Consider the following 25,823-nt stretch of genomic DNA (forward strand, 5'->3'; position numbering starts at 1 on the left):
TTCAGCGCCCATAGCACAGTAGTTATGGCACCAGCCACATACACTGAGGGTGGCAGGTTCAAACCCAGCCTGGGCCATCTAAACAACAATGACAACTGCAACAAAAAATAGCTGGGCGTTGTGGCAGGTGCCTGTAGTCCCAGCTACTTGGGAGGCTGAGGCAAGAGAATCCCTTAAGCCCAAGGGTTTAAGGTGGCTGTGAGCTGTGATGCCACAGCACTCTACCGAGGGCCACATGGTGAGATTCTGTCTCAAATAAAAAAAAAAAAAAAAGAAAGAAAACGAAAACTCAGCTATATATGGTGGTAGAAGTGGTTCTAATTATCCTTCTGACAAGGAGGTACTGGGGTCAGAGGCAGCATTAGAGAGACCCAGGTTTTCTAACAAAGAGACCTATTCCCCTTCAGCCATGGCAGGATATGGCTCAGTGTTTGAGAGGGCTCAAAGAGGCTATGCAGCCAACAAAAGCTACTTTTGTTGTCCAGGTGGCCTGACTACCTCTTTTCATTCGGCTTAGGTTGGACTCACTGGGTGAACAAATGTAAATAAAGGTGCTCAAAGGAGAACAAAGTGTGAAAAATGATTTTTAAAAATGGGTATAAATGACTTTATGTCAATGGAAAGAGAAATGTCCTGTGTGCCTTGGCTGAGTAGCTGGCTGGGTTATACTATAGGGATGGCAGAAAAAACCACATTAAGACTTTTACATCTTTTCTAAAACTACTGTTAAAGACAACACCCATTATGTTATTCAATGCCTTACCACTGAAAAACTTTACATTAAATTTCAATGCCAGGAAAATGTGCTTCCTTTTATCAGATGAGAAAAACTATATAACCCAACATGTTTCTTATTTGACCTTGGTTACAGGAAGCTCAAAGCCAAACTACACAAATTTAAAAAATATACACTCAATTATCATTTTGCCTCAGGTTCTTGGCACAGTTGTCTTCCTTCTTCCTTTAGGATTCTTATTGCTATAAATTTTATAAAAAGTGATTTTGTTGGCGGCGCCTGTGGCTCAAAGAGTAGGGCGCTGGTCCCATATGCCGGAGGTGGGGGGTTCAAACCCAGCCCCGGCCAAAAAAAAAAAAAAAACAAAACACACACACACACAAAAAAGTGATTTTGTTATTATGTGTTTTACTGTAGGCCACCTCAAATCCTTTTTAGAAATAATGACAAATATTAGAAGTAAATTAATTACTAAGTATCAAAAGAAAGGAAAATCAAATCAAATGTTTGCCTGCTTGTCCAAATGCTTCCTCTTGTCCCCAGTGGAAAGCAACAAATGGTAATATTACCTGCAGGCCACTGGGTTTGATCCAGACAGTCACATTCTGGGCATAACTGCGTTTGTTTTTGGGCTGCAGAGGAAATGGGCTCTTATTGTCATCCTCACCATAAGGGTTTTCTTTAGCATCTTAAAAGAAAAAGATATCCGTGAGATGATATCTGGCAAAACACAATCAATTACATTTCCAGTTAGGCTAGAAGCTCTTTGAATCACTCAAATCTTTTATATCCTATTAGCTTTGTTAATTAGGAAAATCCATTAACTTGAGTCAGGTTGAGGGACCTGCTCTCAATAGAAAGCTACTGTTAAAGAGACCAATCAAAAGGAGGCCCACGTAAGTAAAAAACAGCTTAATGTTTTTAAGAAACAAGCTTCATTTATCTGCTTTATATAGTAAATACATTTTATAGTAAAATATATAGGCATATATAGTAAATACACATTTTAAATATATATGGATATATATTTACCCACACACAGTATATATGCAATTCTATGTAGTTCAGCCCAGAGCTTTCCAACAGAACTTTCTGTGATGATGGAAATGTTCTAACTCTGTGCTGGCCAAGAGGAGACGTAGCCATTGGCTACTGAGAACCTGACATGTGGCTAGTGTGTAAGGAACGGAATTCTAAATTTTTTTAATTTTAATTAAATTTAAACAGTCTCATGTAGCTAGTAGCTATTGGATTAGACAGAATAGGTCTAGACATTAAAAAAGAAAATTATATCTAGCCAAACTAAGGAAAAAGGCAAGAAAAGAAATATTTTTGTTGGACTGAATCTAGACTACTGAATTAGAATCTCCTGCCCCTACCAAGATTTCTAAACAAGTTCGCCAGATTTGTTTGTTTATTTATTTTGAGTTGACATGTAATAACTGAACCTATTTATGGGATACAGAATGATATTTATATCCATATATACAATGTATAATGATCAAATAAGGGAAACTGGCATGTCTATCACCTTGAACATTTATCTTTTTTTTTTAATTTTTATTTTTTAATTATTTTTTATTAAATCATAACTGTGGACATTAATGCATTTATGGGGTTCAGGGTACTGCTTTGATATACAATGTGACATTTATCATTTCTTTGTTTCTTTGATCGTTTCTTCTAGCTTTTAAAAAATATACACTAAATTATTAACCATATTCACCAGAACATTAAAACTTTGTCCTCTGGAGGCCAAGATGGGTGGATTGCCTGAGCTCTTGGGTTCAAGACCAGCCTGAGCCAGAGTGAGACTCCATTTCTAAAAATAGCTGGGCTTGTGGTGGGCCCCTGTAGTCCCAGCTACTTGAGAGGCTGAAGCAAGAGAATCGCTTGAATCTAAGGGTTTGAGGTTGCTGTGAGTTATGACGCCATAGCACTCTACTGAGGGTGATAAAGTGAGACTTTGTTTCAAACAACCACAACAACAAAACAACAACTTAGTCCTGTCACAGCTATAACTTTGTACCCATTACCTCTCCCTATCCTCCCCTCCCTACTATGCTTCTAGCCTCTAATAATCACAATTCTATTCTTATAGAATAAGCACAATTGTTTTAGCTCCCACATATGAATGAGAACATTTAGTATTTGTTTAAGTTTTACCTTTGTATACAAAAACCCGTATGTGTGAACTACTGCCCTTTTTAACTATTGGCAATACATTGATACTTATAACTAAAAATTTTTATTCAGCTCTGCTCTCTCTTAACTCCAGACTCCTAAGGAACTGTCTCTGGGCACCTCTACCTCTAGCTCTCAGGCACAAACTCAACATGCACGAAATATGTTGTTCCCAAATTTATACTCTTCTTCCTCTTTTTCTATTTCAATTAATAGTACTGCCTTTTTTTTTTTTTTTTTTTTTTGAGACAGAGTCTTACTTTGTCGCTCTTAGATTACAGACATACTGCACAACTCCAGGAGACACCAGCACCTAGAACACCAAATCTCCTCACTGGTGCCCCAGTTCTCACTGTAGCCAGAAGGGCCTGCCTGATCACATTACTCCTCTTCAGCAGCTTCCCAACATCTGCAGGATAAAGTCCTGCTTTTTCACACTACAGACCAGACCTGCTCCAACCTATCTCTACACGCCCCATGCCCACGCTCACATTTTGTGTTCCAGCTCCCTTCCTTTTTATAGGAGTTCCATTTGCCCAGGATGCCCTTCTTCCTTCATTGGCTCAGCTAATTCCTCCTTTTCTTCAAACCTCAGCTGGGATGTCGCTCTGTGAAGATTGTCCCGAGTCCTCAGGCAGAGCAGATTACCATCTCCTATAGGCTAAGTCTAATTTGTGCCAGTCTGTGCTTATTTCTCTACTTCCCACTAGACTTCGAGCAACTCTAGCTAACTTTTATCCCCTAGGCCTGGCACAGATTAGGTTGCTTGGTAGATGTTCCTGAAACAGAAATGAGCCCAAATGAGTCAAAGATGACTCTTCGGTTGGAGCTAGAATAGTTAGTAGCACAAAGGCTTCAATCAAAAGAAGAAGGAAAATCAGAATAAGGAACAGTTTAAAAAAGAAAGGGCTGAGAGACAATGGTGTGTGTTAACAAGCTGAGTTTGAGACTGTGGCAGAATATCCAAGTGGAAAGATTCAACTGGGAAATGGAAATAATGACGTTTCAAATTCCAGGGAGAGACTGGGTGGGACTAGAGTTACAGATCTGGGGAGTCTGAAGCTATTACAGCTACTGAAATGACCAAGAAAGAAGAATAACCCAAGAGAAGAAGCCAAAGAACATGTGGGAAACTATGAGGCAGGAGGAAGAAAAGACAAAATGAGAATGAAAAGTTTTAAAAGAAAAGGTCAGATAGGTACTAGATGCATTGTCAGGAAAGCTGAGGGAAAATGGTTTCAAGAAGAAAGATGGATTAAATTGTCTAGGAATGACAGGAAATTACTTGGGTTGAAAACAGTACATTAAGAATAAAAAAATTTATGAAGATTAGCTTTCACTTTAAGCAGTTAAAGTGTTTATGTTTACTTAAAGTAATCTAAATGTTAGCTGTGAAATTTAGGAGTTCCAATATGAAACTCTCCTTGGAGTTCTTCATATACACATCCAGCATCATCAGAGACCATAGCATATCCGTAAGGAGATGAGGCAGCTCTCTGACCACATAATCAGAGACATTCAGAACAGCAGAAAGAAAACAAAGTAAGACAAGTAAAATCTGATCTGGATTATACCTGAAATAGGACCCAACTGTGCCATTTTCCCTAGCCATGGGAGAGGTTCTGGGCCAGGCTCAAAGAGAGACATCATGAGGTTTGATTTCTTCTTGCTGTCAGCTTGGGAGTAGAGCATTCCATGCCATTCAGGACTAGATGGAGAGAAGATGGAAGATCAGAAGAACATCAAGCCTGAAACTGTGAAATTAAGTCAGTCTAGGGAGCTTGTGTTTTGCTCTTGAGGAACACAGCGTTCAGCTTTGAAATCAGACATATTACTTTTACCAAAATCAAATCCTAAACCTGAAAATATATACGGCTCTCTCATAATATTTCCCTTCTTCTGGAACATGTGTTATTATTCAGGTTAAATTATGTATAAATGGTAATCAAAAGCAGTCTCAATAGAGAAAAAACAAATTAGAAAGGGCACTAAGTACCTGCTGAGGAAGAAGAAAGGCTGTGACCTACAGTCCTTTTAGCTGCTTCCATGAGTCATTCACAGTGAAGCTAACAGAGAAGCTGCTAACACAGAGTACAAAGCCATCACCTCATTTCTTTCTTTCTTTTTTTTTTTTTTGAGACAGAGCCTCAAGCTGTCGCCTTGGGTAGAGTGCCATGGCATCACAGCTCACAGCAACCCCCAGCTCCTGGGCTTAAGCGATTCTCTTGCCTTAGCCTCCCAAGTAGCTGGGACTACAGGCGCCTGCTACAACCCCTGTCTATTTTTTGGTTGTAGTTGTCATTATTGTTTGGCAGGCCCGGGCTGGATTCGACCCTGCCAGCTCTGGTGTATGTGGCTGGCGCCTTAGCTGCTTGAGCTACAGGTGCCAAGCCCATCACCTCATTTCTTAAGAGATACTCTGTGTCTAGCTTCACACAGGGCTTCAGATGAGTCTCATGTTCAGCACCAGTAAAAGTAGCTTGGATGCCAAGAAATACAAAAGATTAATGCCGAATAAGAACTGCATTCTTCTTTTTGGACTGGCTAACTTGAACTGCAGCAGAAATGGAGCCATGTTTCCTCTGGTTAATCCTTATCTCCTGAATTTCTGTATCAGTCCACCCCAGATGATGGCCAGAAGATGATCAGTCACCTCCTCTTTCCTAACAATTAGGTATTACAGAAAGGAAAGCAGATAGTTTTGCAGATTTTGAGACCGCAGAGAATGTAAAAGCTAGAAGGGCTTTCCTCACAGGAAAGAATCCAGCACAGAAGTTATATGGGCTCTGAAGTGAGAACGCACGAATAAAAATCCTGTCTGTTTCATTTACTAGCTGTGTGATCATGGGTAAGTTCTATGACCACTCTAAGCCTCAGCCTCCTCATTTATAAAATGGGGATAATGTTTAGCCTGGGTTAGAAGAATGGCTCATGCCCTTGACCTCCCTTGTGTCTAAGTCCTGCCTAGGCCTCCACCAGCAAATAGGCTGTGGTAGCACACCCTGACTCTCCTTTACCTCCCAGCCTTTTGCAGAGGAGCCTTGGGATAACTCATGTGAAGTTCTTTGCTATCCTTTTGTAGAAGGTGCTGCATTCTCAATACTATGACAATCTAACTTAGAGAAAATTGCTAAAATAATTCACATCATTTAGGACCCATATGGTTGGACCCATATGGTTGGCTAGAAGACACTTAATTTCAGTTTATTTCTGCACTTCACTATGAATTTGGGGCATATATGCTTTCTGTGAAGGACTTCTCCAATTATATTAACAACACATAAAGAAAAACTTTTTAGTGTTACCCCTTCTTCCTGGAATGTAGCTGTAGTCTTGCTTACTAGTATTGTTAGATATCTGTGTACTGAAGTATGCAGTTTTTCAGGTTAATGTTTCATATTAAAAAAAGTATTTGTAAAATGTACCAAGATCAGTAGTTAACTTTTTTTTTTTTTTGAGACAGAGCCTCAAGCTGTCACCCTGTGTAGAGTGCCATGGCATCACAGCTCACAGCAACCTCCAACTCCTGGGCTCAAGCGATTCTCTTGCCTCTGCCTCCCAAGTAGCTGGGACTACAGGCACTTGCCACAATGCCCGGCTATTTTTTGGTTGCAGCCATCATTGTTGTTTGGCGGGCCCGGGCTGGATTCAAACTTGCCACCTCAGGTGTATGTGGCTGGTGCCTTAGTCGCTTGAGCCACAGGTGCCGAGCCTGAAATTTGTTTTAATACTTTTGTGGCTAGCAAAGGTTGTGCATTTATGGAAAAAAATATATAGGATGCCCTAAATAAAAGATATCAGAGATAGGTTTTGCTCTTCATTTTCAGAATTGTAACATTGCTAATGTTATTACAGTTATTCAGAAGTTCTCTAAGTTATCAAATATAATTTTTGTTTTATTTAGAGATAATTCCTGCTCTTTTGATTCACTATTACACCAAACCCTAATTCTGTCATTAAATATTTTAACTCTGTGAAAGAAAAAATGGGGATGATGTTGGTACCTCCCTCTCTCAATGTTGTTGTGAGGGTTTAAATGTGTCAACATACGTAAAGTGCCCAGAGGAGTGTTCATAAAATACTCAATGTTAGCAGCATCTTTTTTTTTCATTTAGTTCTACCCTGTCATGTTATGTGGTATAAATGTGGTGTCTGTGAATCCTGCCTAAGATCCTATTGCAAGTTAGTAGCACTAGTATAACCAGAACCCGTATATCCTAGATAGGATAGGATAAAAAAAAAGAAGAAAATGAATTTAAAGGCAATATAACTAAAAAGGCTCATTTGATACCTATTTCAGGGGATGATTTAAAGAGCAGTTTAGAGGGTAATAGCAGGTGGGCAGGGTATGGCAGGTAGACGAAAAAGGAGACAAAGATCTTTCTTTTCTTTTAGAAAATTATGTGAAATACTTTATAAACTGATTTTCCATTTCATTCAAGCAAATTTAAACAGTTTCCTACCCTAATTGGACAATTGCCACCATTCCTTCTACTTTTAGACTGCCATGAAGCAGGACACAAAAGTTGGGTATTTTGCCTGCAATCTGATTGGCTGAATTTTCATCTTCATTGTCATCAGTGATGCCAGTACCCACCTCATCGCCTTCTGTCAAAGAAGAGAAAATAGACTCAAGTCAGCTATAAAAACTCCAAACTTTCAATTACACTCTTGGATATCTCTAGTCTTAAAAGGAAAGTGTACGGAGTTGTACAACAATATTGTAACAAGTAGGAAAACTCATTCCAGCTTTCCAATGCCCATATAAAAATCAGTTTTCTATCTGGCCATTGTGGTGGGCACCTGTAGTCCCAGCTACTTGGGAGGCTGAGGCAAGAGAATCACTTAAGCCCAAGAGTTTGAGGTTGCCGTGAGCTATGACACTACAGCACTCTACTGAGGGTGACATACTAAGACTCTGTCTCAAAAAAAAAAAAAAATCAGTTTTCACATGTTATATGAAGTTCATTTATATAAATATCCAGAATAGGCAAATCTATAGAGACACAAAAAAATATTAGTAGTTATCTGGGCTAGGGAGTTTGGGGCCTGGGAATTGATGGTTAAAAGAGTGCAGTGTTGGGGCGGTGCCTGTGGCTCAAGGAGCAGGGTGCCAGTCCCATATGCCGGAGGTGGTGAGTTCAAACCCAGCCCTGGCCAAAAAAAAAACAAAAACAAAAAAAGAGTGCAGTGTTGGGTAGCACCTGTGGCTCAGTGGGTAGGGCACCGGCCCCACATACCGAGGGTGGCAAGTTCAAACCCGGCTCCAGCCAAACAGCAACAACAAAAAACAGCCAGGCCATTGTGGCAGGCGCCTGTAGTCCCAGCTACTCAGGAGGCTAAGGCAAGAGAATCACCTAGGCCCATGAGTTGGAGGTTGCTTTGAGCTGTGACACCACAGCACTCTACGATAGGGCAAGAAAGTGAGACTCTGTCTCTAAAAAAAAAAAAAAAAAAGAGTGCAATGTTTATTTTTGGGTGATATAAAAGGTGATGGTCACACAATTCGGTAAATATATTAAAAGTCACTTAATTACATACTTTAAATGGGTGAAGTGTATGGTATGTGAATTATATCTCAGTAAAGTTGCTATAAAAAAATCCATTTTCAAAAAAAAAATCCATTTTCTACAGTTCTACTCAGATGCTCTGTAAGATGCTATCTTGGGGTTTCAGGAACCCATTTAAACAGAACAAGATACAGAGATGTCAGGCTTGGTTTCTGTATTTGTCTTTTAGAGAGATAGGATCTCACTGTGTCACCTAGGTTGGAGCACAGTGGTGCAATCACAGGTCACTACAGCTTCAAATTTCTGGACTGAAATGATCCTCCTGCTTCAGCTTCCAGAAACTTTGAGATTATAAGTGTGAGCTACTGTGCTCAGCCTCAAATTCGTTCTTAACTGATAGGCTTCAGATAGCACGTGAATCCAAGTCCCCAAAGGTAAACAATGATTGTAAGCTTGTGACTGGACTCTCTCCAAGTCCGAGTTCCCTCATATATTCTGCTGACAGATGAATTTTCCTATAATTAACTTCCCTCTGAAAATATCTGTCTGCTCAGCCTTGTTCAAAGACTTTCTAATTCAATAGGAAGAGAATCTGTCCTGTTTAGCTGTGCATTCAACAGCCCCTACAAACATGGGTCTATTTTGCCTTCCCATATTTTTCTTTCTATGGTTCCCCTATATAAACACATCATTATGCTCAATTTCTTTCTTGGCAAATATATGGGCAAGCAGAATTCCCCTAGGACCTAGAAATAAGGAAAATCTGTTTGTTCTCTGAGAACAATAAGGTATATTAGAAATTCAGTGATCATAATAAACTATGTATGGCTGCAAGATTCTGTCTGTGAATGTGTGATCAGGTGGTTATAGAATACCCAATACTCCAACTGAGATAACATGGGCTTATATAGAATGTGATCATAACTCAGTAAGTGGAAGTCTGATTCATTACATACACTTCTTGGAGAAATCTTATAAATATAAAGTGATGGTCAGCCTAGAACAGACAAAAAGAGAATTTTAAAAAGCTAGAGGCTAGTATTCTCTAGAGAGATGATGAATTTTGGGACATGACTTGATAGCTGCTACAGCAGCATACCCTAAAGCACTGAGGACCCACAAGGGCCTGGATTCACCCATTCATTCACCATTATTTACTGAGTATCTACTATCTACTTAGCACTAGTAGAACAAAGAACATGTGTGGTTAATGAAGCTGTATTTGACCTCCCCATTTATCAGAAGCAATCTTCAGATAACTATACTATGGCTTTCTCAGCATGTTCTACTAGTAAAAGAAGAGCCCTGGACAAGGGATTAAGTCTTATCATCTCCAGAGAGGACTCCCACTAAAAATTCACAAACCAACACATAGTATGTACCAAAATGTTCTCTACGGTGAAAAGCAGCAGAATTACTTTTCTGGCATAAAAGGCAACATTCCACTTTCAAAAATCCAGTCCTGTAAACTATTCTTTCTCCCTACATTCTGCAAAAAGGGCTATCATACTATCTAACATTTAAGAATAACTTTAGATAATAAGATTTCATTTGTATCACTGGAGTAGGAAGCGATCTCACCTTTGTTAAGTGCTATAGGTAGGACCAGATGTCTGGACAGAACTGGGGGACTTGAAATATCGGCTATATCAATAAACCCCACTATTTCCAAATCTGAAAAGAAGGAATCGACATAGAATTAATTTACTCTATGGGAAAGTACATGATTTTTAGCACTTGAGTAGAAAAGGCCTACTATATTCTAAAGTAGTTTAAATATAAGTTGTAACAAACACCTAGATTTAAAGTTTATATGGGAAAGAAAAGGTCTACTCAAAGTTACTCATTAAAAAAAAACCAAAACGATGGAAGTAGAATCTTGTTGATTTGAAGGCCACATGATGATATTTGGTGCAGTTTAATACACTATTGCCTAGTCACAATGAAAGAGATGGACGCCTTGCTTCAAGATAGCCAGAAGCTAAAGGCACAAAAAATAAAAAGCGTGTTGACAGCTCTTCATTCTAAAACTCCTTAAAATATGTGTACCCCCAACCATGAGGATTTACTGTGTACTTAATCATTTATTGGCTGAATAATTACCTATTGAGTGGCTACTAAACTTCAGACATTATGCCAGGTTCTGTGGCTGCATGGTTTTGAAACAGTGATGACAGCCATCCCCAAGAGGTTTACCATGTACTCATCATTCAAGGAGTCCACTCACAAGTCTCCTCTCCTTGCTATTTTTTTTTTTGCAGTTTTTGGCCAGGGCTGGGCTTGAACCTGCCACCTCTGGCATATGGGGCTGGTGCCCTACTCCTTTGAGCCACAGGCACCGCCCTCCTTTCTATTTTTGACACTTCACTTTGCCCATTTTAGCTAAGCATAGTACCTACAACAGGAACCAGGGAAAAGCAGTGGCATGTCACTTACTTTTAGTCATAAGCAGTAGGGCTAGAAGGATACAGTATATCATAGCTGAGTGCTTAGAGATCATCCGGTTGATTCCACCCACTTAGTCAATAAGAACTAGAGGAAGTGACTTCCCAGGGTCACAAAATAAGAGTTGCTTGGCAAAGTCTAAAAGCTAGCCCTTCCTGTATGACCTTAATTATGATGCGAATCAATCTTAGTACCTCTATTAAAAATCACCCCCAAAATTTCAATGTTAGTGAATCTAGCCATGATTTCCAACTCTAGCAATTTGTGGATATAAATATCTAGAATTGGGCAGTGCCTGTGGCTCAGTGAGTGGGGCTCCGGCCCCATATACCAAAGGTGGTGGGTTCAAACCTGGTCCTGGCCAAACTGCAACAAAATAAATAGCTGGGCATTGTGGCGGGTGCCTGTAGTCCCAGCTACTCGGGAGGTTGAGGCAAGAGTATCGCTTAAGCCCAAGAGCTGGAGGTTGCTGTGAGCTGTGACGCCACAGCACTCTACTGAGGGTGACAAAGTGAGACTCTGTCTCTTAAAAACAAAACAAAACAAAACAAAACAAAACAAAAAAACCACAAAACACAAAACTTAAATATCTAGAATTGGAGGTTAACTCATGACCTCACCATAAAAGACCAACATTCTGCCACCCCTTAGGTGGCATTCTCCATTCCAAAGTGCTGATGACAACAGCACCCTAGTACAGGTTAAGTTTCTCTAATGCGAAAATCTGAAATCTGAAATGCTCCAAAATTGGAAACTTTTTAAAGACTGATATGATGCTCAAAGGAAATGCTCACTAGAGCACTTCAGATTTTGGATTTTCAGATTAGGGATGCTCAATCATTAAGTATAACGCAAATATTCCAAAATCCAAAAAAATCTGAAATCTGAAATACTTCTAGTCTGAAGCATTTGAGATAAGGGATACTCAATCAGTATCAGAATAAACATTTCTTTTCAACTCTCCTAGAGAAAGAAGAGTAAAAGTCACAAGTTATAAAACAGTAAAGATAACAGAAAAACTATGAAGAAAGTTTTTTTTAAAGTTACCTGTATTTATGACTTTAGGGATAGGATCAATTTCTTCATCTACAACAAAAGGTTCTGGCCTGGGGAAGACTTGTACATCAGCGGTTAGATGGCCACATTTGAGAACAGCATGGAAAGGTGTATATGCCAGGTCTATCAGTTTTCTGGAATATAATGATTAATTGTTATAGGAAGAATAATGCAAAAATAATTTTTTAAGATCCAAAGTCTGTTTTCCTTTTAAACCAGTTCTAAAACTAAGATCTGGCCATTTGTGAAAAAGAACAAAATCTGACATTTGTGGTAAGAAAATTTCAATTCTTGGCGGCGCGTGGGGGTGGCTCAGTCGGTAAGGCGCCGGCTCCATATACCGAGGGTGGCGGGTTCAAACCCGGCCCGGGCCAAACTGCAACCAAAAAAAAATAGCCGGGCGTTGTGGTGGGCGCCTGTAGTCCCAGCTGCTCGGGAGGCTGAGACAAGAGAATGGCTTAAGCCCAGACGTTGGAGGTTGCTGTGAGCTGTGTGAGGCCACGGCACTCTACCCGAGGGCCATAAAGTGAGACTCTGTCTCTACAAAAAAAAAAAAAAAAGAAAATTTCAATTCTGAAAAGTTGCAAATCAACTTAATCTTTGAGAAGACTGAGTCATAAGGAAGTCAATATCTACAGTCTTTACAGATTTAGCCATGGTTAATTTAAAAGGAAATGAGCTTTAAAAACACTCCTACTACCTATCATTTTATCTGAATAATGTACAACTTGGGGAAAATGAAATGATACAGTCAGAAATAGTAAAGTAGATATTCTTGATGGATATCAAATTATAATACTGTATTATAATGAAGGCAAAAAAGCTGTAAGCATATACTCACCCAAACATAGATTGTACATTTTTCAAGCACAGGGGACCATCAATAGTAAAAATCTGCCCTTCACCATTGTTTAAATCTATGAGACGTTCAAGGCATTCTAAGGAATCGGTGCTCTGCAGCTACAAAGCAAAAGAGATGAACCCTTTAAAGTGGTACAAAATGCCAAATTATTACCAGCACACCAAGGTCAAAGCCATTACATTAATACAGGCAATAAATAACAGATTTTTTTTTAAGCAGGTAATAAATAACAGATGATTTTTTAAAGTTATTTTTTGTGAGAAAAAAATATAACAATTTTGACTCACGGTTACCCCAGAGGAACGTTATATAAAATGAAAGCAGCAGAGCTATTTCATTCAGAAGTAATCTTCATTCGTGAAGATTCTCAGAGGTGACCACAGTATTTACTTACATAGCATATTCCCTCCAAAAGTGTTTCTAACACCTTTTGTAAGAACCATCATTATATTTTACAGACAGATAAACTGAGGCAAAAAAAAGTTAAACAACCTTCCCAAATAAATGGAAAAACTAGGAAGTAAAGTGTTTAATAATATACATCAGAGTAACTTTACCAAGAAAATCAAAGCATACTTCTGTCAACATTTCTGGGAGAATACACATAGGAATTCCTAGATTAGGGAAATAACTAATTCCAAAAAGAACACTTTGACTCTTCAGCATTCATCAGTGGGCTGTGTAACAACTCTAGATATATTCCCAGATGGAGTAGCATTCTGAAATTTCAAAAAACATTTGAGATCCAGCATCTTTTCAAACAGAGTGACTAGCCTCAGCTGAAACCCATGGAGTTCAATGTTATAGTATATGCAATAAAGCATTAATGGTATACACTAAAAAATAAACTGAACCCTCATATATACCTTATAAAACTGAAAAGAACTTGGTAAAAGGTATTACCTCCTCCAAATTTGCCATGCACATGATATATAACTTAGACGGGAAAGGAAAAGGTAGTGGAAACCTGTTGTTCTCACTTCGTTGATTGTGAGTAGCTAGGGAATGTCGTAGTGACCCTCTACCAATGCCAAGACAGCCGTCTGTCACCAGAACAACCTGTTTGCAAAAAGAGGTTTGTATATTAAATTACATTATTTAAAGTAATCCCATTTAGCACTGTTTTCATTGCCAGAAAGAGTTAAGAGGAAACTTGGTGGGGTGAATGGAAGCCTACTGCATACTACAGGGTGAAGAACACTATATTCTAATTGCAGCAGTGGTTACACAGGTGTAGCATCCGTCAAAACTCAGTAAACTGTGCATGTAAGATCAATGCATTTTACTCTAATCTAAATAAATTGTTTTAAAAAGTTTGCCTCTGAACATTTAAAAAAAAAGGACAAAAGCATTCATAACTAATTCTTACTTAATTGTATTAAAACTAGAACCCTATGTCTTAAATTAAAAAGTTGGGTACCTAAATTAACAATATCAAAAATAGTACAAAGACCCATTTCCCAAGTGTCCCTAGCAAGTAAGAGCACAGAAGTCTTTTATTTTCAAAGATGACAAACTTTATCCCTGGTCAATTAAAATTACAACTGCTTTAAACATACATTTAGAAAGGTCAGGCTCAGTGCCCGTAGCTCAGTGGTTAGGGTGCTGGCCACATGCACTGGGGCTGGTAGGTTCAAACCTGGCCAGGGCCTGCTAAACAAAAAGGACAACAACAACAACAACAAAAAAAAAATAGCTAGGTGTGTGGTGGGTGCCCATAGTCTCAGCTACTTAGGAGGCTGAGGCAAGGGAATCGATCAAACCCGAGATTTGGAGGTTGCTATGAGCTGTGATGCCACAGCACTCTACCAAGGGCAATATAGTAAGACTCCGTCTCAAAAAAAAAAAAAAAAAGGCCATTTAACCAGAAGTATACAAGATCTTTAAAATGTATTCTTAATGTATTATTTTTAAAATCCCAAAATGATACCAACAATGAATGGTAGTTGGAAAATCACTTTCCTTTCCCTCACTGCTTCAGAGTGATCCTGTAGGGTTAGACTTCCCAAGTATCCTAAGGGAGGATTATTTTTGCTCTCCCTACCCTAGTCCAGTAACTTGATAATAGGCCATTTAGGGAGTATTAAGTGGTTGCACCATGTGAAATACCAAGATTGGCACTTATTTCTAAAGCCCAAGAATGCTTGATAGAGGTCCCCTGGAGGCTTGTCATCTTCTGGGAAGATAGACAAACCACAAGGCAATTTCCTTTTCTAGGTATCAATAATTGTTAAGTAACAATTTATTAGTACCACTAGCCTTTTCAGATGCTAGGTGATAATAAAATATTTCATGCAATGTCAAAATGAGACAGACTTTACTTAATAATGAAGACACAGCTCAGCCTGGTTTAAAAAATTCCACATTTAGGCCGGGTGTAATAACTCACGCCTATAATTCCAGCACCCTGGGTGGCTAAGGTGAGAGGTTTGCTTAAGCTCAGGAGTTCGACACCAGCCTAACAAGAGCAAGACCCATCTCTACTAAAAATAGAAAAATTAGCGAGGCATGAGGTGGGTGCCTATAGTCCCAGCTACTAGGGAGGCTGAGGCAAGAGAATCACTTGAGCTCAAGAGTTTGAGGTTGCAGTGAGCTATAAGGTCACAGCATTCTACTGAGGGTAGCAAGTCTAAGTCTAATTCATGCCCAGCCCTTTGCCCTCGGGGTACAATACATCTCAAATTCAGATTATTCTTCTTCTTCTTTTTTTTTTTAACAGAGAAAGAAAAACAAAAGGCAGAAGTCCAAATGATGCACAAGTTTTTCTGAATTTCTCCTCTAAAACAAAATAAAAAATAACAAATGAAACTGTGCTGGGCGGCGCCTGTGGCTCAAGCAGTAGAGCGCCTGTGCCTGTGGCTCAAGGAGTAGGGCGCTGGTCCCATATGCCGGAGGTGGCGGGTTCAAACCCAGCCCCGGCCAAAAACCAAAAAAAACCCCAAAAAAACCCAAATGAAACTGTGCTACCTACTAGCTTCTAGCTCAGAATACAGACAACAAAACTTCATTTACTTAGTATATTGTTAGGAAATAAGTACGGCGCCAAACTTTTTATTTTTGAAAAGATATGATCAAAAGGCACTTATTGGCTTCTTTAACAAGTATCCACTATAGTCTATAAAACGGGGTGGTTTTCACAGTAAAAAAAAATGTTTTTTTTTTAAAGATGGGCTTATCGAGATAATATTTATACGCAGTAAAATTCACTCTTTTAGTATAAAGTCATGTAACCACCCCCACAATCAAGATAACATTTCTATCACTTCCCATATTCCCTCTTGCTTCTTCTGAGTCAATCTACAACCTTTCCTCACTCCCAGGTAACTGCAATCTTATTTTTATTTATTTATTTATTTATTTTTTTGAGACAGAGTCTCCTCAAGCTTTCTCCCTGGGTAGAGTGCCCTGGCGTCACGGCTCACAGCATCTTCAAACTCGTGGGCTCAAGAGATTCTCTTTCCTCAGCCTCCCAAGTAGATGGACTATAGGCGCCCACTACAATGCCCAGCTACTTTTTTGTTGCAGTTGTCATTGTAGTTTTAGCTGGCCCAGGCCGAGTTTGAACCTGCCAGCCTCAGTGGCGGATTCGAACACCCTACCCATTGAGCTACAGGCACTGCCCTGTAATCTTATTTATTTATTTTTCTGAGACAGAGTCTCATTATGTTGCCCTTGGTAGAGTGCCGTGGCATCACAGCTCACAGCAACCTCAAACTCTTGGGCTTAAACGTTGTCTTGCCTCAGCCTCCCAAGTAGCTGGGATTACAGGTGTGTAATCTTGTTTTTAATTTAAAAATAAATATTAGTGATGACACTGATACTACTGAGTTATCCTGTGTTTGACTGTATAATAAAAAGAGTCAAACATGTCATACTGGCTGGGCGTGGTGGCTCACACCTGTAATCCTAGCACTCTGGGAGGCCAAGGTGGGTGGATTGCTTGAGCTCCCAGGTTCGAGACCAATCTGAGCAAAAGGGAGACCCCCATCTCTACTAAAAATAGAAAAACTGAGGCAAGAGGATCGCTTGAGCATGAACTGGAGGTTGCTATGAGCTGTGACACCACAGCACTCTATATAGGGCGACAGCTTGAGATTCTGTCTCAAAAAATAAATAAATAAATAAAAAGTCATACATCACTGGCTGGCAAATTATGCCCCAAATCGGGTCTAATGCTTATTATCAATAACTGCTGTCATGCTGTAACAAAGAGTTTAGTAGTTGCCACAGATACCTGCAAAGCCTAAAACACATAAAAGTTTGTTTACTCCTGTTGCAGACTATCATTTTCCTTTTAGAATGTTTCTGTTTTCTCCTTCAGAATATGCTACCACTTCTCAAAGGACTGTACTGTATATAGCAAACTTTCAATTTTCTTTTTCTGTCACTACTATGCTCCAATTTCATGCTAATGTGGACCTACTGTGAACTCTAAGGAAAGAGCAACAGATTTTATAATATTTATACTCCTCACTTTTTAGACAATTCATTTTAGTTGAGATGGTTAAAAGTTTGCTGGATAAAGGCTACACTGAGATAACCAATGAGATAACTACATGGTACTGATACGAATAATTCTATCACTCGAAATTATAATCACTCTTTCCAGGAAACGTACTGCTAAAATTCCACTGTGAGCCCTTTGTGTTTTATACAAACAGTACAGTTTGAAATAAGTCAATTTACTTCAAGAATGCTTTCCTTAAGGCATAATTTGGCTGCTTTATGAGCACATTCGTGTAGATTTTATGTCTTCTTTCAAAAAGATGCCAAAAGTGTAAAATGCAGTTTGTGGAAATTACAACACATGCTGGCATGGCCAGAAGAAAACTGAAGTTCCTCAGTGACTAATGTTGTTAACTTGCGGCAATAAAAAAGAACTAATCATTACCTGGCAAGGAATTGCACCGCCCCACTCTTGCTGAACGATATTGCAAACACCAACTAATGCAGACTCCAAGCAGGTTTTGTCATAATCATCCATATTACTTAGTGCTTCCTTATTGAATAAAAGATAAAATCACTTGTTATTTTTTAGTTTTAATTTGTTATTAGAAAACAACATAAACTGTACAAAGCGCGAATGTTACAAAGGGGGCACTATGTATCTGAGAGCCCCAAAGTATAGATTCTTAAAGAAAAATGGTAAAACAGACTTCTTCAACTATAAAAAATTAAAAGAGCTTCTTATCAGGTGAGAGTGGACAGTCCACCATGTTTGTGTCTTTGTAAGTAGACCTTGAAGGAAAACACTGAAATGAACTTTAAACACACCACAAAAATAGTGACAAAATTTATTAAATACTAAATATATCCTAAACACCATTCTAGTCACTTTATGTGTATTTAATCAACATAATAACACTATAAGGTCTAGATTATTAATCTTATTTTATTTTTTTTTTTTTTTTTTTTTTTTTTTTTGTAGAGACAGAGTCTCACTTTATGGCCCTCGGTAGAGTGCCGTGGCGTCACACGGCTCACAGCAACCTCCAACTCTTGGGCCTACGCGATTCTCTTGCCTCAGCCTCCCGAGCAGCTGGGACTACAGGCGTATTAATCTTATTTTAAATAAATAAACTAGGGTATAGAAAGATTAAGTAACTTTCCCAGATCTCATGACTAGGGGTAGTAAAGCCTGGATTTGTTTCCAGGCAATCTGACTTCAGGGCTTCTGGGCTTAAGCATTACTCCTCACTCTTTATATAGCAATTCTCTAAATTTCAGAACTGCTGAACATCAGAAAGTTTGAGTGCAGCCTGAACAACATAGAGAAAACTATCTCTATATATAAAAAAATTTATTTTAAATTAACTGGGCACAGTGGCATGCACCTGTAGTCCTAACCAGTCTGGAGGATCACTTGAGCCCAGGAGTTCGAGGTTGCAGTGAGCTATGATCAAGCCACTACACTCCAGTCTGGGCAACAGAGCAAAACTGTCTCCCCTCGTCCCCCCTCCCCAAATTAAAACTACATTGATCCTAAACTTCTAAATTATCTAATAGTTAATAAACTATTTAGTTCAATTCCACAAACTTCTTTGACTACTCAATATGGCTAAGGCACTGTGCCAGGCACTGTTGCAAATACTATGATTTACAGATGTTATCAGAAGTAAATTCTCTGGCAGAACACAGAAAATGCCTATGGAAGATAACACCTGTCAATTGAGTTTTTAAAAGTATAATTTATTGGTATCTATAAGTCAAAGCTATTTGTTGGAGAGGAAATATCATTTCCAATTATTCTAGAATAAGGGTTTTCATAAGAAAGGGCTATTTTTCATTTCCTCAAGTTTTATGGGAAAGCAGAAAAAAGTAAAGTATTGACCCTAAAGACCCTGAATGTTAGAGAATGCAGCACTGCATCATGAAATGCTTGCCCCTTTCCGAAGCATTCCAGAAAACCAAGAAGAAAATAAGGCAGCAAGTCACATCTTTAACACAAATCTCTCCCAAAGAAAGACATAAGTCCTACGGGTTAAAATCCTTGTTTCACAGCTACATATATTAAGTACCCATAGACTTAATATTAAATAATTCTGAGTTCTAAAAATTCTGTGCAATATTATAACACTATTTTTTTCTCCCAATAAGTCTGAGCCCTGTACATACAATAACTTATCCTTTTTCATACCTGTAAGGTATTATAATCTCTTGTGAAGGGGACCATCAGCTCCCAAAGTGATGAAAAAACTACCAGGGCTGTAAATTCAAGCTTGTAATTTGTGGCCATGTGCTCAAACAGCATTGTCAAACCATGGGCTGCTAGGTGCTTACGCTGGTATTCTTCAGACCCCTCGATAGACACAGGTCGGGTCATGGAAAGAGATACATCCATTACCACCACTGTCGGCATGATGAAAATGATCCCAGTGTTCTCACTCAGAAAGCAAACAGGCAGCCAGCTATAAACAGAAAAATGCTGTGGAAAAAAAAAATAAGCTCTTACACGTCATGGAGGGAAAGAATATTTTTCACCATAATTTTAACCAATTTACCAGAAATTAGGGGAGGCAAACCCCATTTAAATTGCAGTGATAGCAAATCTGTAGAGTTTAGTTAAGAGGAAAGTGAGAATCTGAGTTTACTGTGAGGACTGCTCTTAGTAGCAAATTCCCATACCCCTTAACTTTTAAACATTCACCCTTGACACAATTTCATAAACATTCCTGCATCACCTCTCCAACAATTTATTGAAGAACATTTCTAGTTGTCATATGATGATGCTACCTGATAACCAAACATTCTTTTTTGGTACCATCACTATTTTAATATAGCAGTGTTAGTGCCAGTGATTAGTTTGATACCTGGTGCCCTTGTTTTATTAAAATGAATGTAAAATATAAAAATGAAAGGGCTAGTAAAGTCAAAATCCAAATTAGACAAAGCTAGAAATCAATAAGCATAACAAAAGCAACAAATTGTTAGCATCAGTAGTATGCATTATATGTAAACTGGCCATTGGTGCTTTAAGTGTGAAGGAAAATGATAAAATTTAAGAATATGTATGAAACTGGAATTATCTCATAAAACTGGGTAGAAAAGTCAAAATATAGAAATGGAGGAAACAAAGGGGATTTTAAAATTATGGATTAAGAATTAGCATGAAGGGGCGACACCTGTGGCTCAAGGAATAGGGCGCTGGTCCCATATGCCGGAGGTGGCAGGTTCAAACCTAGCCCCGGCCAAAAAAAAAAAAAGAATTAGCATGAAGAAAACACTTCTGTGCTAAGATACACAGACCTGTCATGAGGACAGTTTTCTGCTACTCTATTATTAAGCAAACTGCAGACTACTCACACAATGAAATATCACACAGCTATTTATAACATACGCAGATATCAGAAATTTTTACATAAGGTACTAGTGACTCAGAAAAGCACTCCACAGGACTGTATGTATATACTTCTTACAACTTCATAAAAATTAAATCCATACAATTAGGGAAGACTCTAGGTAGACATAAACAAGTTAGAAATTTAATGCTCACTAATTTTGTTTTGGAATTAGCTTCAAAACATTTAACAGTGGCTGGACTGCTTGTTTTAGTACAGTGCCCAACTACAAATGTGTGATATTTAAAATTCCATTTGTAAGGGTTCGGCACCTGTAGCACAGCTATTATAGCGCCAGCCACATACACTGAGGTTGACGGGTTCTAACCCGGCCTGGGCCAGCTGAACAACAATGACAACTCCAACAAAAAATAGCCAGGCAGTATGGCAGGCGCCTGTAGTCTCAGCTACTTGGGAGGCTGAGGCAAGAGAATCGCTTGAACCCAAGAGTCTGAGGTTGCTGTGAGCTATGATGCCACAGCACTATACTAAAGGTGATATAGTGAGACTCTGTCTCAAAAAAAAAGAATGTTTGGCTCAGGGCAGTGCCTGTACTCTAAGGAGTAGGGCGCCGGCCCCATATACCAGAGATGGCAGGTTCAAACCCAGCCCCAGCCGAAAACTGCAAAAAAAAAAAAAAAAAAGTTTGGCTCAGGTACCTGTAGCTCAGCGGCTAGGGCGCCAGCCACATACACTAGAGCTGGTGGGTCTGAACCCAGCCCAGGCCTGCCAAACAACAATGACAACTACAACCCAAAAATAGCCAGGTGTTGTGGCGGGCGCCTGTAGTCCCAGCTGCTCGGGAGGCTGAGGCAAGAGAAGCGCTTAAGCCCAAGAGTTTGAGGTTGCTGTGTGCTGTGATGCCATAGGACTCTATTGAGGACAACATAGTGAGACTCTGTCTCAAAAAAAATAAAATAAAATAAAAATAAAATAAATAAATAAAATAGAATTCCATTTTTTATTTTATTATTTTTTTTTTTTGTAGAGACAGAGTCTCACTTTCTGGCCCTCGGTAGAGTGCCGTGGCCTCACACAGCTCACAGCAACCTCCAACTCCTGGGCTTAAGCGATTCTCTTGCCTCAGCATCCCCAGTAGCTGGGACTACAGGCACCCGCCACAATGCCCGGCTATTTTTTGGTTGCAGTTTGGCCGGGGCCGGGTTTGAACCCACCACCCTCGGTATATGGGGCTGGCGTCTTACCGACTGAGCCACAGGCGCCGCCCAGAATTCCATTTTTTAAATAGGTGTTTGGGAACTCACTTATCATATTGGTTCATGGAAACAATACTATAAATTGGGGCTAGGATATTAAGTTGGAGTTAATAGAGTGAGACCATTCTCAAGAAAAAATTGGGGTTAGGGACTAAAACATGAAGCATGTATAATAGCATGAAGTACATTTCAAATATAGTTAATGTCTTGTGTATCCAATATCAATAAAGTTAAACCAGAGGAAGAACTACTTTTCCATACTCCTTAGAATTCCAAAAAGTTTAATCATTTTAATAGAAAAAAATTAAAACGTGTATCCCTCTTCTATGCCTCACTAACAGACTATACTAAACATAATTCACCCTCTCATGAGGACTTCGCATCACCACTCTAAATATGCCCAGCACACCACTACCCTCATGTTTCACTTTATACTAACATTTTCCCCAAGTATACAGTGCAGAACACTGTTATGGAGGAATGCCTCAAACAAAAATTGAGTTTGAGTCTATTAAAAAATCTGAGAAATTCTACAGCAAAGAATCTAGTTTAATTTGCTAACCTTGTTATTCCCATTTATCCCTTCTCTGTATAATTAATGTTAAGGTCCCATGGAACAAATATAAGGACATACATGAAAATGCTACCTTACATGCAAAGGATCGAGGCTCTTATGCCCTGTGTTCGTACATCCTCTTTATAATTAATTGTTAGACCATTACCTTACAGTCCACTTTTCTCAGTAATCCTCTGTAATCATTCTCCCTTTTTCTGATTCACTGCTTCTTGGTTGCTGTGGGTTGGAAAACCAGGTAAACAAGTTTGTTAAAATTTGTGAACAAAGTCAAAGTTACCAGGCTCTATAAGCCTGTGGGTTTCTTCCAGAGCAGTGGTTCTCAACCTGTGGGTCGCAACCCCTTTGTAACAATGAAAATACATCACAGCATTAGGAAGGTTGAGAACCACTGTTCTAGAGTAAAATGCATGAGATTAGTGTGTCAACTTGGTACTATTTTGTCTACTCAGTCTTTTTTATATCCTTTCTAGTCTCAGCTGTGTTAAAAAGTGAGGTCCTGTATAATATTAGTTCAGCTACACCACAGTGGACCATACACCAGTTCACAAAGGGCAGGGATGACGTCAGATTTTGGCCACAAATGTCTCCTTAGAACTTATCATAGTAACTGGTGCACAATAGGTACTCTTTATCAATATTTGATAAGAACTAATGAACTACCTCTAATCACCAGATACATTAATTTTTTATTTTTATTTGTTTTTATTTTTTTTTTTTTGAGACAGAGTCTTACTTTGTCACCCTTAGTAGAGTGCCCTGGCGTAATAGCTCACAGCAACCTCAAACTCCTGAGCTTAAGCAATTTTCTTGCCTCAGCCTCCCAAGTAGCTGGGACTACAGGCACCCACTACAATGCCCCACTATTTTTTTTTTTTTTTAAAGAGACGAGGTCTTGCTCTGGCTCAGGCTGGTCTCCAACCTGTAAGTTCTGGCAATCCATACACCTTGGCCTTCCCAAGTGCTGGGATTATAAGCGTGAGCCCCACACCCGGCTACATTAATTTCTTAGCAAAATATATGATAAAATTTTAACTGGGGACACTAGAAACACATTTCCCCTTCATTCCAGCACAGATGTGAGGGACTCTTACACTCTGGCCAGATATAGAGTTAATCCAGTTCAAGCCTGGTAGTCTTATTCACAGAGGCCTTTATGCTTTTTCTGAGTCAGAGAGCATGAGGAAGACTGCCCTCTCCTGTTAGGAAAAGGGGAAACAGTTTACAAAGGCTCAGATCAAGTACAAAAAAGCACTTTCAGCCCATGAAATCTGTTGTGACCACAGCTGGCCGTCTTGCGTGTCTGACCTCCGGAGCAAGCCCTTTTTCCTGACTGATGCATTTATGTCTCCTCCTAAATGCACCTCCTTAATAGTGGCAAAGTCCTAGGAAAACAATTTAGTACTCAGTGGGGGTAAAAGAGAAAACAATGTTACTGACGGATGGTTCTCTCAAGCAGTCTAGGGTTGACGAAGAAAAGAAATCCCTTAGTCACCATTCTTTTTCCCCTCTCGTGAAGTCAATAAAGAAAAGGAAAGAGGGCCGGGCACAAGGGCTCACACCTGTAATCCCAGCACTCTGGGAGGCCGAGGCGGGTGGATTGCTTGAGCTCACAGGTACCAACACAGAGCATAAGAGCCTGTGAGGCCTCTGAGTCAGAGACTTCGTCTCTAAAAATACCCAGGCGTTGTGGCGGGCGCCTGTAGTCCCAGCTCTGGGGAGGCTGAGGCAGGAGGATCGCCTGAGCCCAAGAGTTGGAGGCTACTGTGAGCTGTGACGCCACAGCACTCTACCAAGGGTGATAAAGTGAGCCTCTTTTTCTAAAAAAAAAAAAAAAAAAAAGGAAAGAAGGGAGGAAGGAAAGCAAACACATCCAAGAGAGATATGGATATGGAAAAGAAAAAGAAAGAAAGAAAATAAAGAAACCACACCCTGCCCATCACAGTCTAGCACACTACTCCTCACCTGGGTTGATGCTACCCCTTTCCAGGACGTACTGTGGACATACGACGCTTCAACTAATGCTCTTTCTCAAGAACAGTGGACTCCTGAGAATGGGCACTAGCCGCCGGATTTGGCCTTAAATGCCGCGTGTCCGGCAGCGACCCATGTATCCTTCTTCCCAGAAGGTGATCGATAAGTCACTCGGAATGAATGGACTCTCGGCAGCCTCGCTCTCCAAGCGGCTCCACCCCCAGCCCCGTCCAGGGTAAGGGCCTCACCGACTCTGCGGCTTCCCTGCCAGCCTGACGCCCCTCGCTCGGACCAGTCCCACCGGAATTCCCAGGTACAATTTCATGTCGGAACGTCCAGCCTGGAAAGACAGAATTCCTACACTTGGATCGCATCAGGAGGATGTATTTTTACCTTAAAAATCAGTCAAAACCATTTTCGGAACTGGAAGTCTCTCAGGGGAAGAGGAGACCGAGGAGGCTTAGGCAGGGAGCAAAATCCTGCACTTTACGTGGAGCTGAAGACACCGAGTCACAGCGAGGGGAGGACAGGAGCGGCGCGCGGCGGGTAGACCAGGAGCCGGCCCCGCGTTGTACTTCACCCGTCACTCGCCCAGGCCCCGGCCTCTCCCGCTCACCCAGGGCCCATTACCGGCCACAGTCCGTCCGCATAAACCTTCCGCTCGCGCGCCGCGGCCGGAACTTTAGGGCCGCGCGACAAAGGGGAACCCGGCGCCTGCATTCAGGGACTGCCCTGGCAGGTCAGGGACGCTAGAGGGCGCGTTGTCTTTAGAGCCACTCCGCGGCGGCCAATCCGCGACCCTTCTCTCCACAAATCCCCAACTCCGCTGAGCCCTGGCTGGCTCTGTCCCTTCCCGCCCTCTCTCCCTGCACTGCCCTCTCTCTCTCGCCACTCTCGGGATCCTGCCAGCATGTGCCTCTGGCCTCTAACGCGTGGGCCTCGCGTGGCCCCTGAGGCTCAGGGCGTCCCCGCACACTCACCGGGGCGTGTCAGTGCACCAGCCTGACCTGCGCTGAGACCCCTCACTCACATCCTCTGAATCAGTTGAATCTGCTGCCTACTCCTTTAAACTATAATGCTGGCTAAAGAGTGCTCCTGGTGTAGATACAGATATATATATATATATATCTGATTTTTTTTTTTTTTTTTTTACTTTTCTTTTTTTTGAGACAGAGTCTTACTCTGTCGTCCTCGGTAGTGTTGTGGCATCACATCTCACAGCAACCTCACACTCTTGGGCTTAAGTGTTTCTCTTGCCTCAGCCTCCCCAGGAGCTGGGACTACAGTTGCCCGCCACAATGCCCTGCTACTTCTTTCTTTCTTTCTTTTTTGTTGCAGTTTGGCCGGGGCTGGGTTTGAACCCGCCACTCTCGGTATATGGGGCCAGCGCCCTATTCACTGAGCCACAGGCACTGCCGACTTTTTTC

The 25,823-nt window shown here is 40.3% G+C and overlaps 1 protein-coding gene across 7 annotated transcripts in view; it reads right to left on the reverse strand.

Annotated features, from left to right (window-relative positions):
* INTS14 (integrator complex subunit 14) overlaps positions 1-25,031 on the reverse strand; it is a 30,431-nt gene extending 5,400 nt beyond the window's left edge. For 2 of the 7 annotated variants that reach the window (XM_053595412.1, XM_053595418.1), the window contains exons 1-11: positions 24,645-25,000; positions 22,571-22,641; positions 19,431-19,718; positions 17,685-17,792; positions 13,697-13,852; positions 12,773-12,891; positions 11,923-12,065; positions 10,012-10,104; positions 7,384-7,528; positions 4,495-4,628; positions 1,306-1,424 (exon numbers count right to left, since the gene is read on the reverse strand). In XM_053595412.1, the coding sequence (XP_053451387.1) occupies positions 1,306-1,424; positions 4,495-4,628; positions 7,384-7,528; positions 10,012-10,104; positions 11,923-12,065; positions 12,773-12,891; positions 13,697-13,852; positions 17,685-17,792; positions 19,431-19,652 (1,239 nt within the window). In that variant the 5' untranslated portion in view covers positions 19,653-19,718; positions 22,571-22,641; positions 24,645-25,000. The other 5 variants (XM_053595415.1, XM_053595414.1, XM_053595416.1 and 2 more) reach the window with 5 other exon arrangements.
* Between the last annotated feature and the right edge of the window lie 792 nt (positions 25,032-25,823).

This window comes from Nycticebus coucang, chromosome 6 (assembly GCF_027406575.1).
Source record: "Nycticebus coucang isolate mNycCou1 chromosome 6, mNycCou1.pri, whole genome shotgun sequence".
In the NCBI taxonomy this organism is placed as follows: Eukaryota; Metazoa; Chordata; class Mammalia; order Primates; family Lorisidae; genus Nycticebus; species Nycticebus coucang.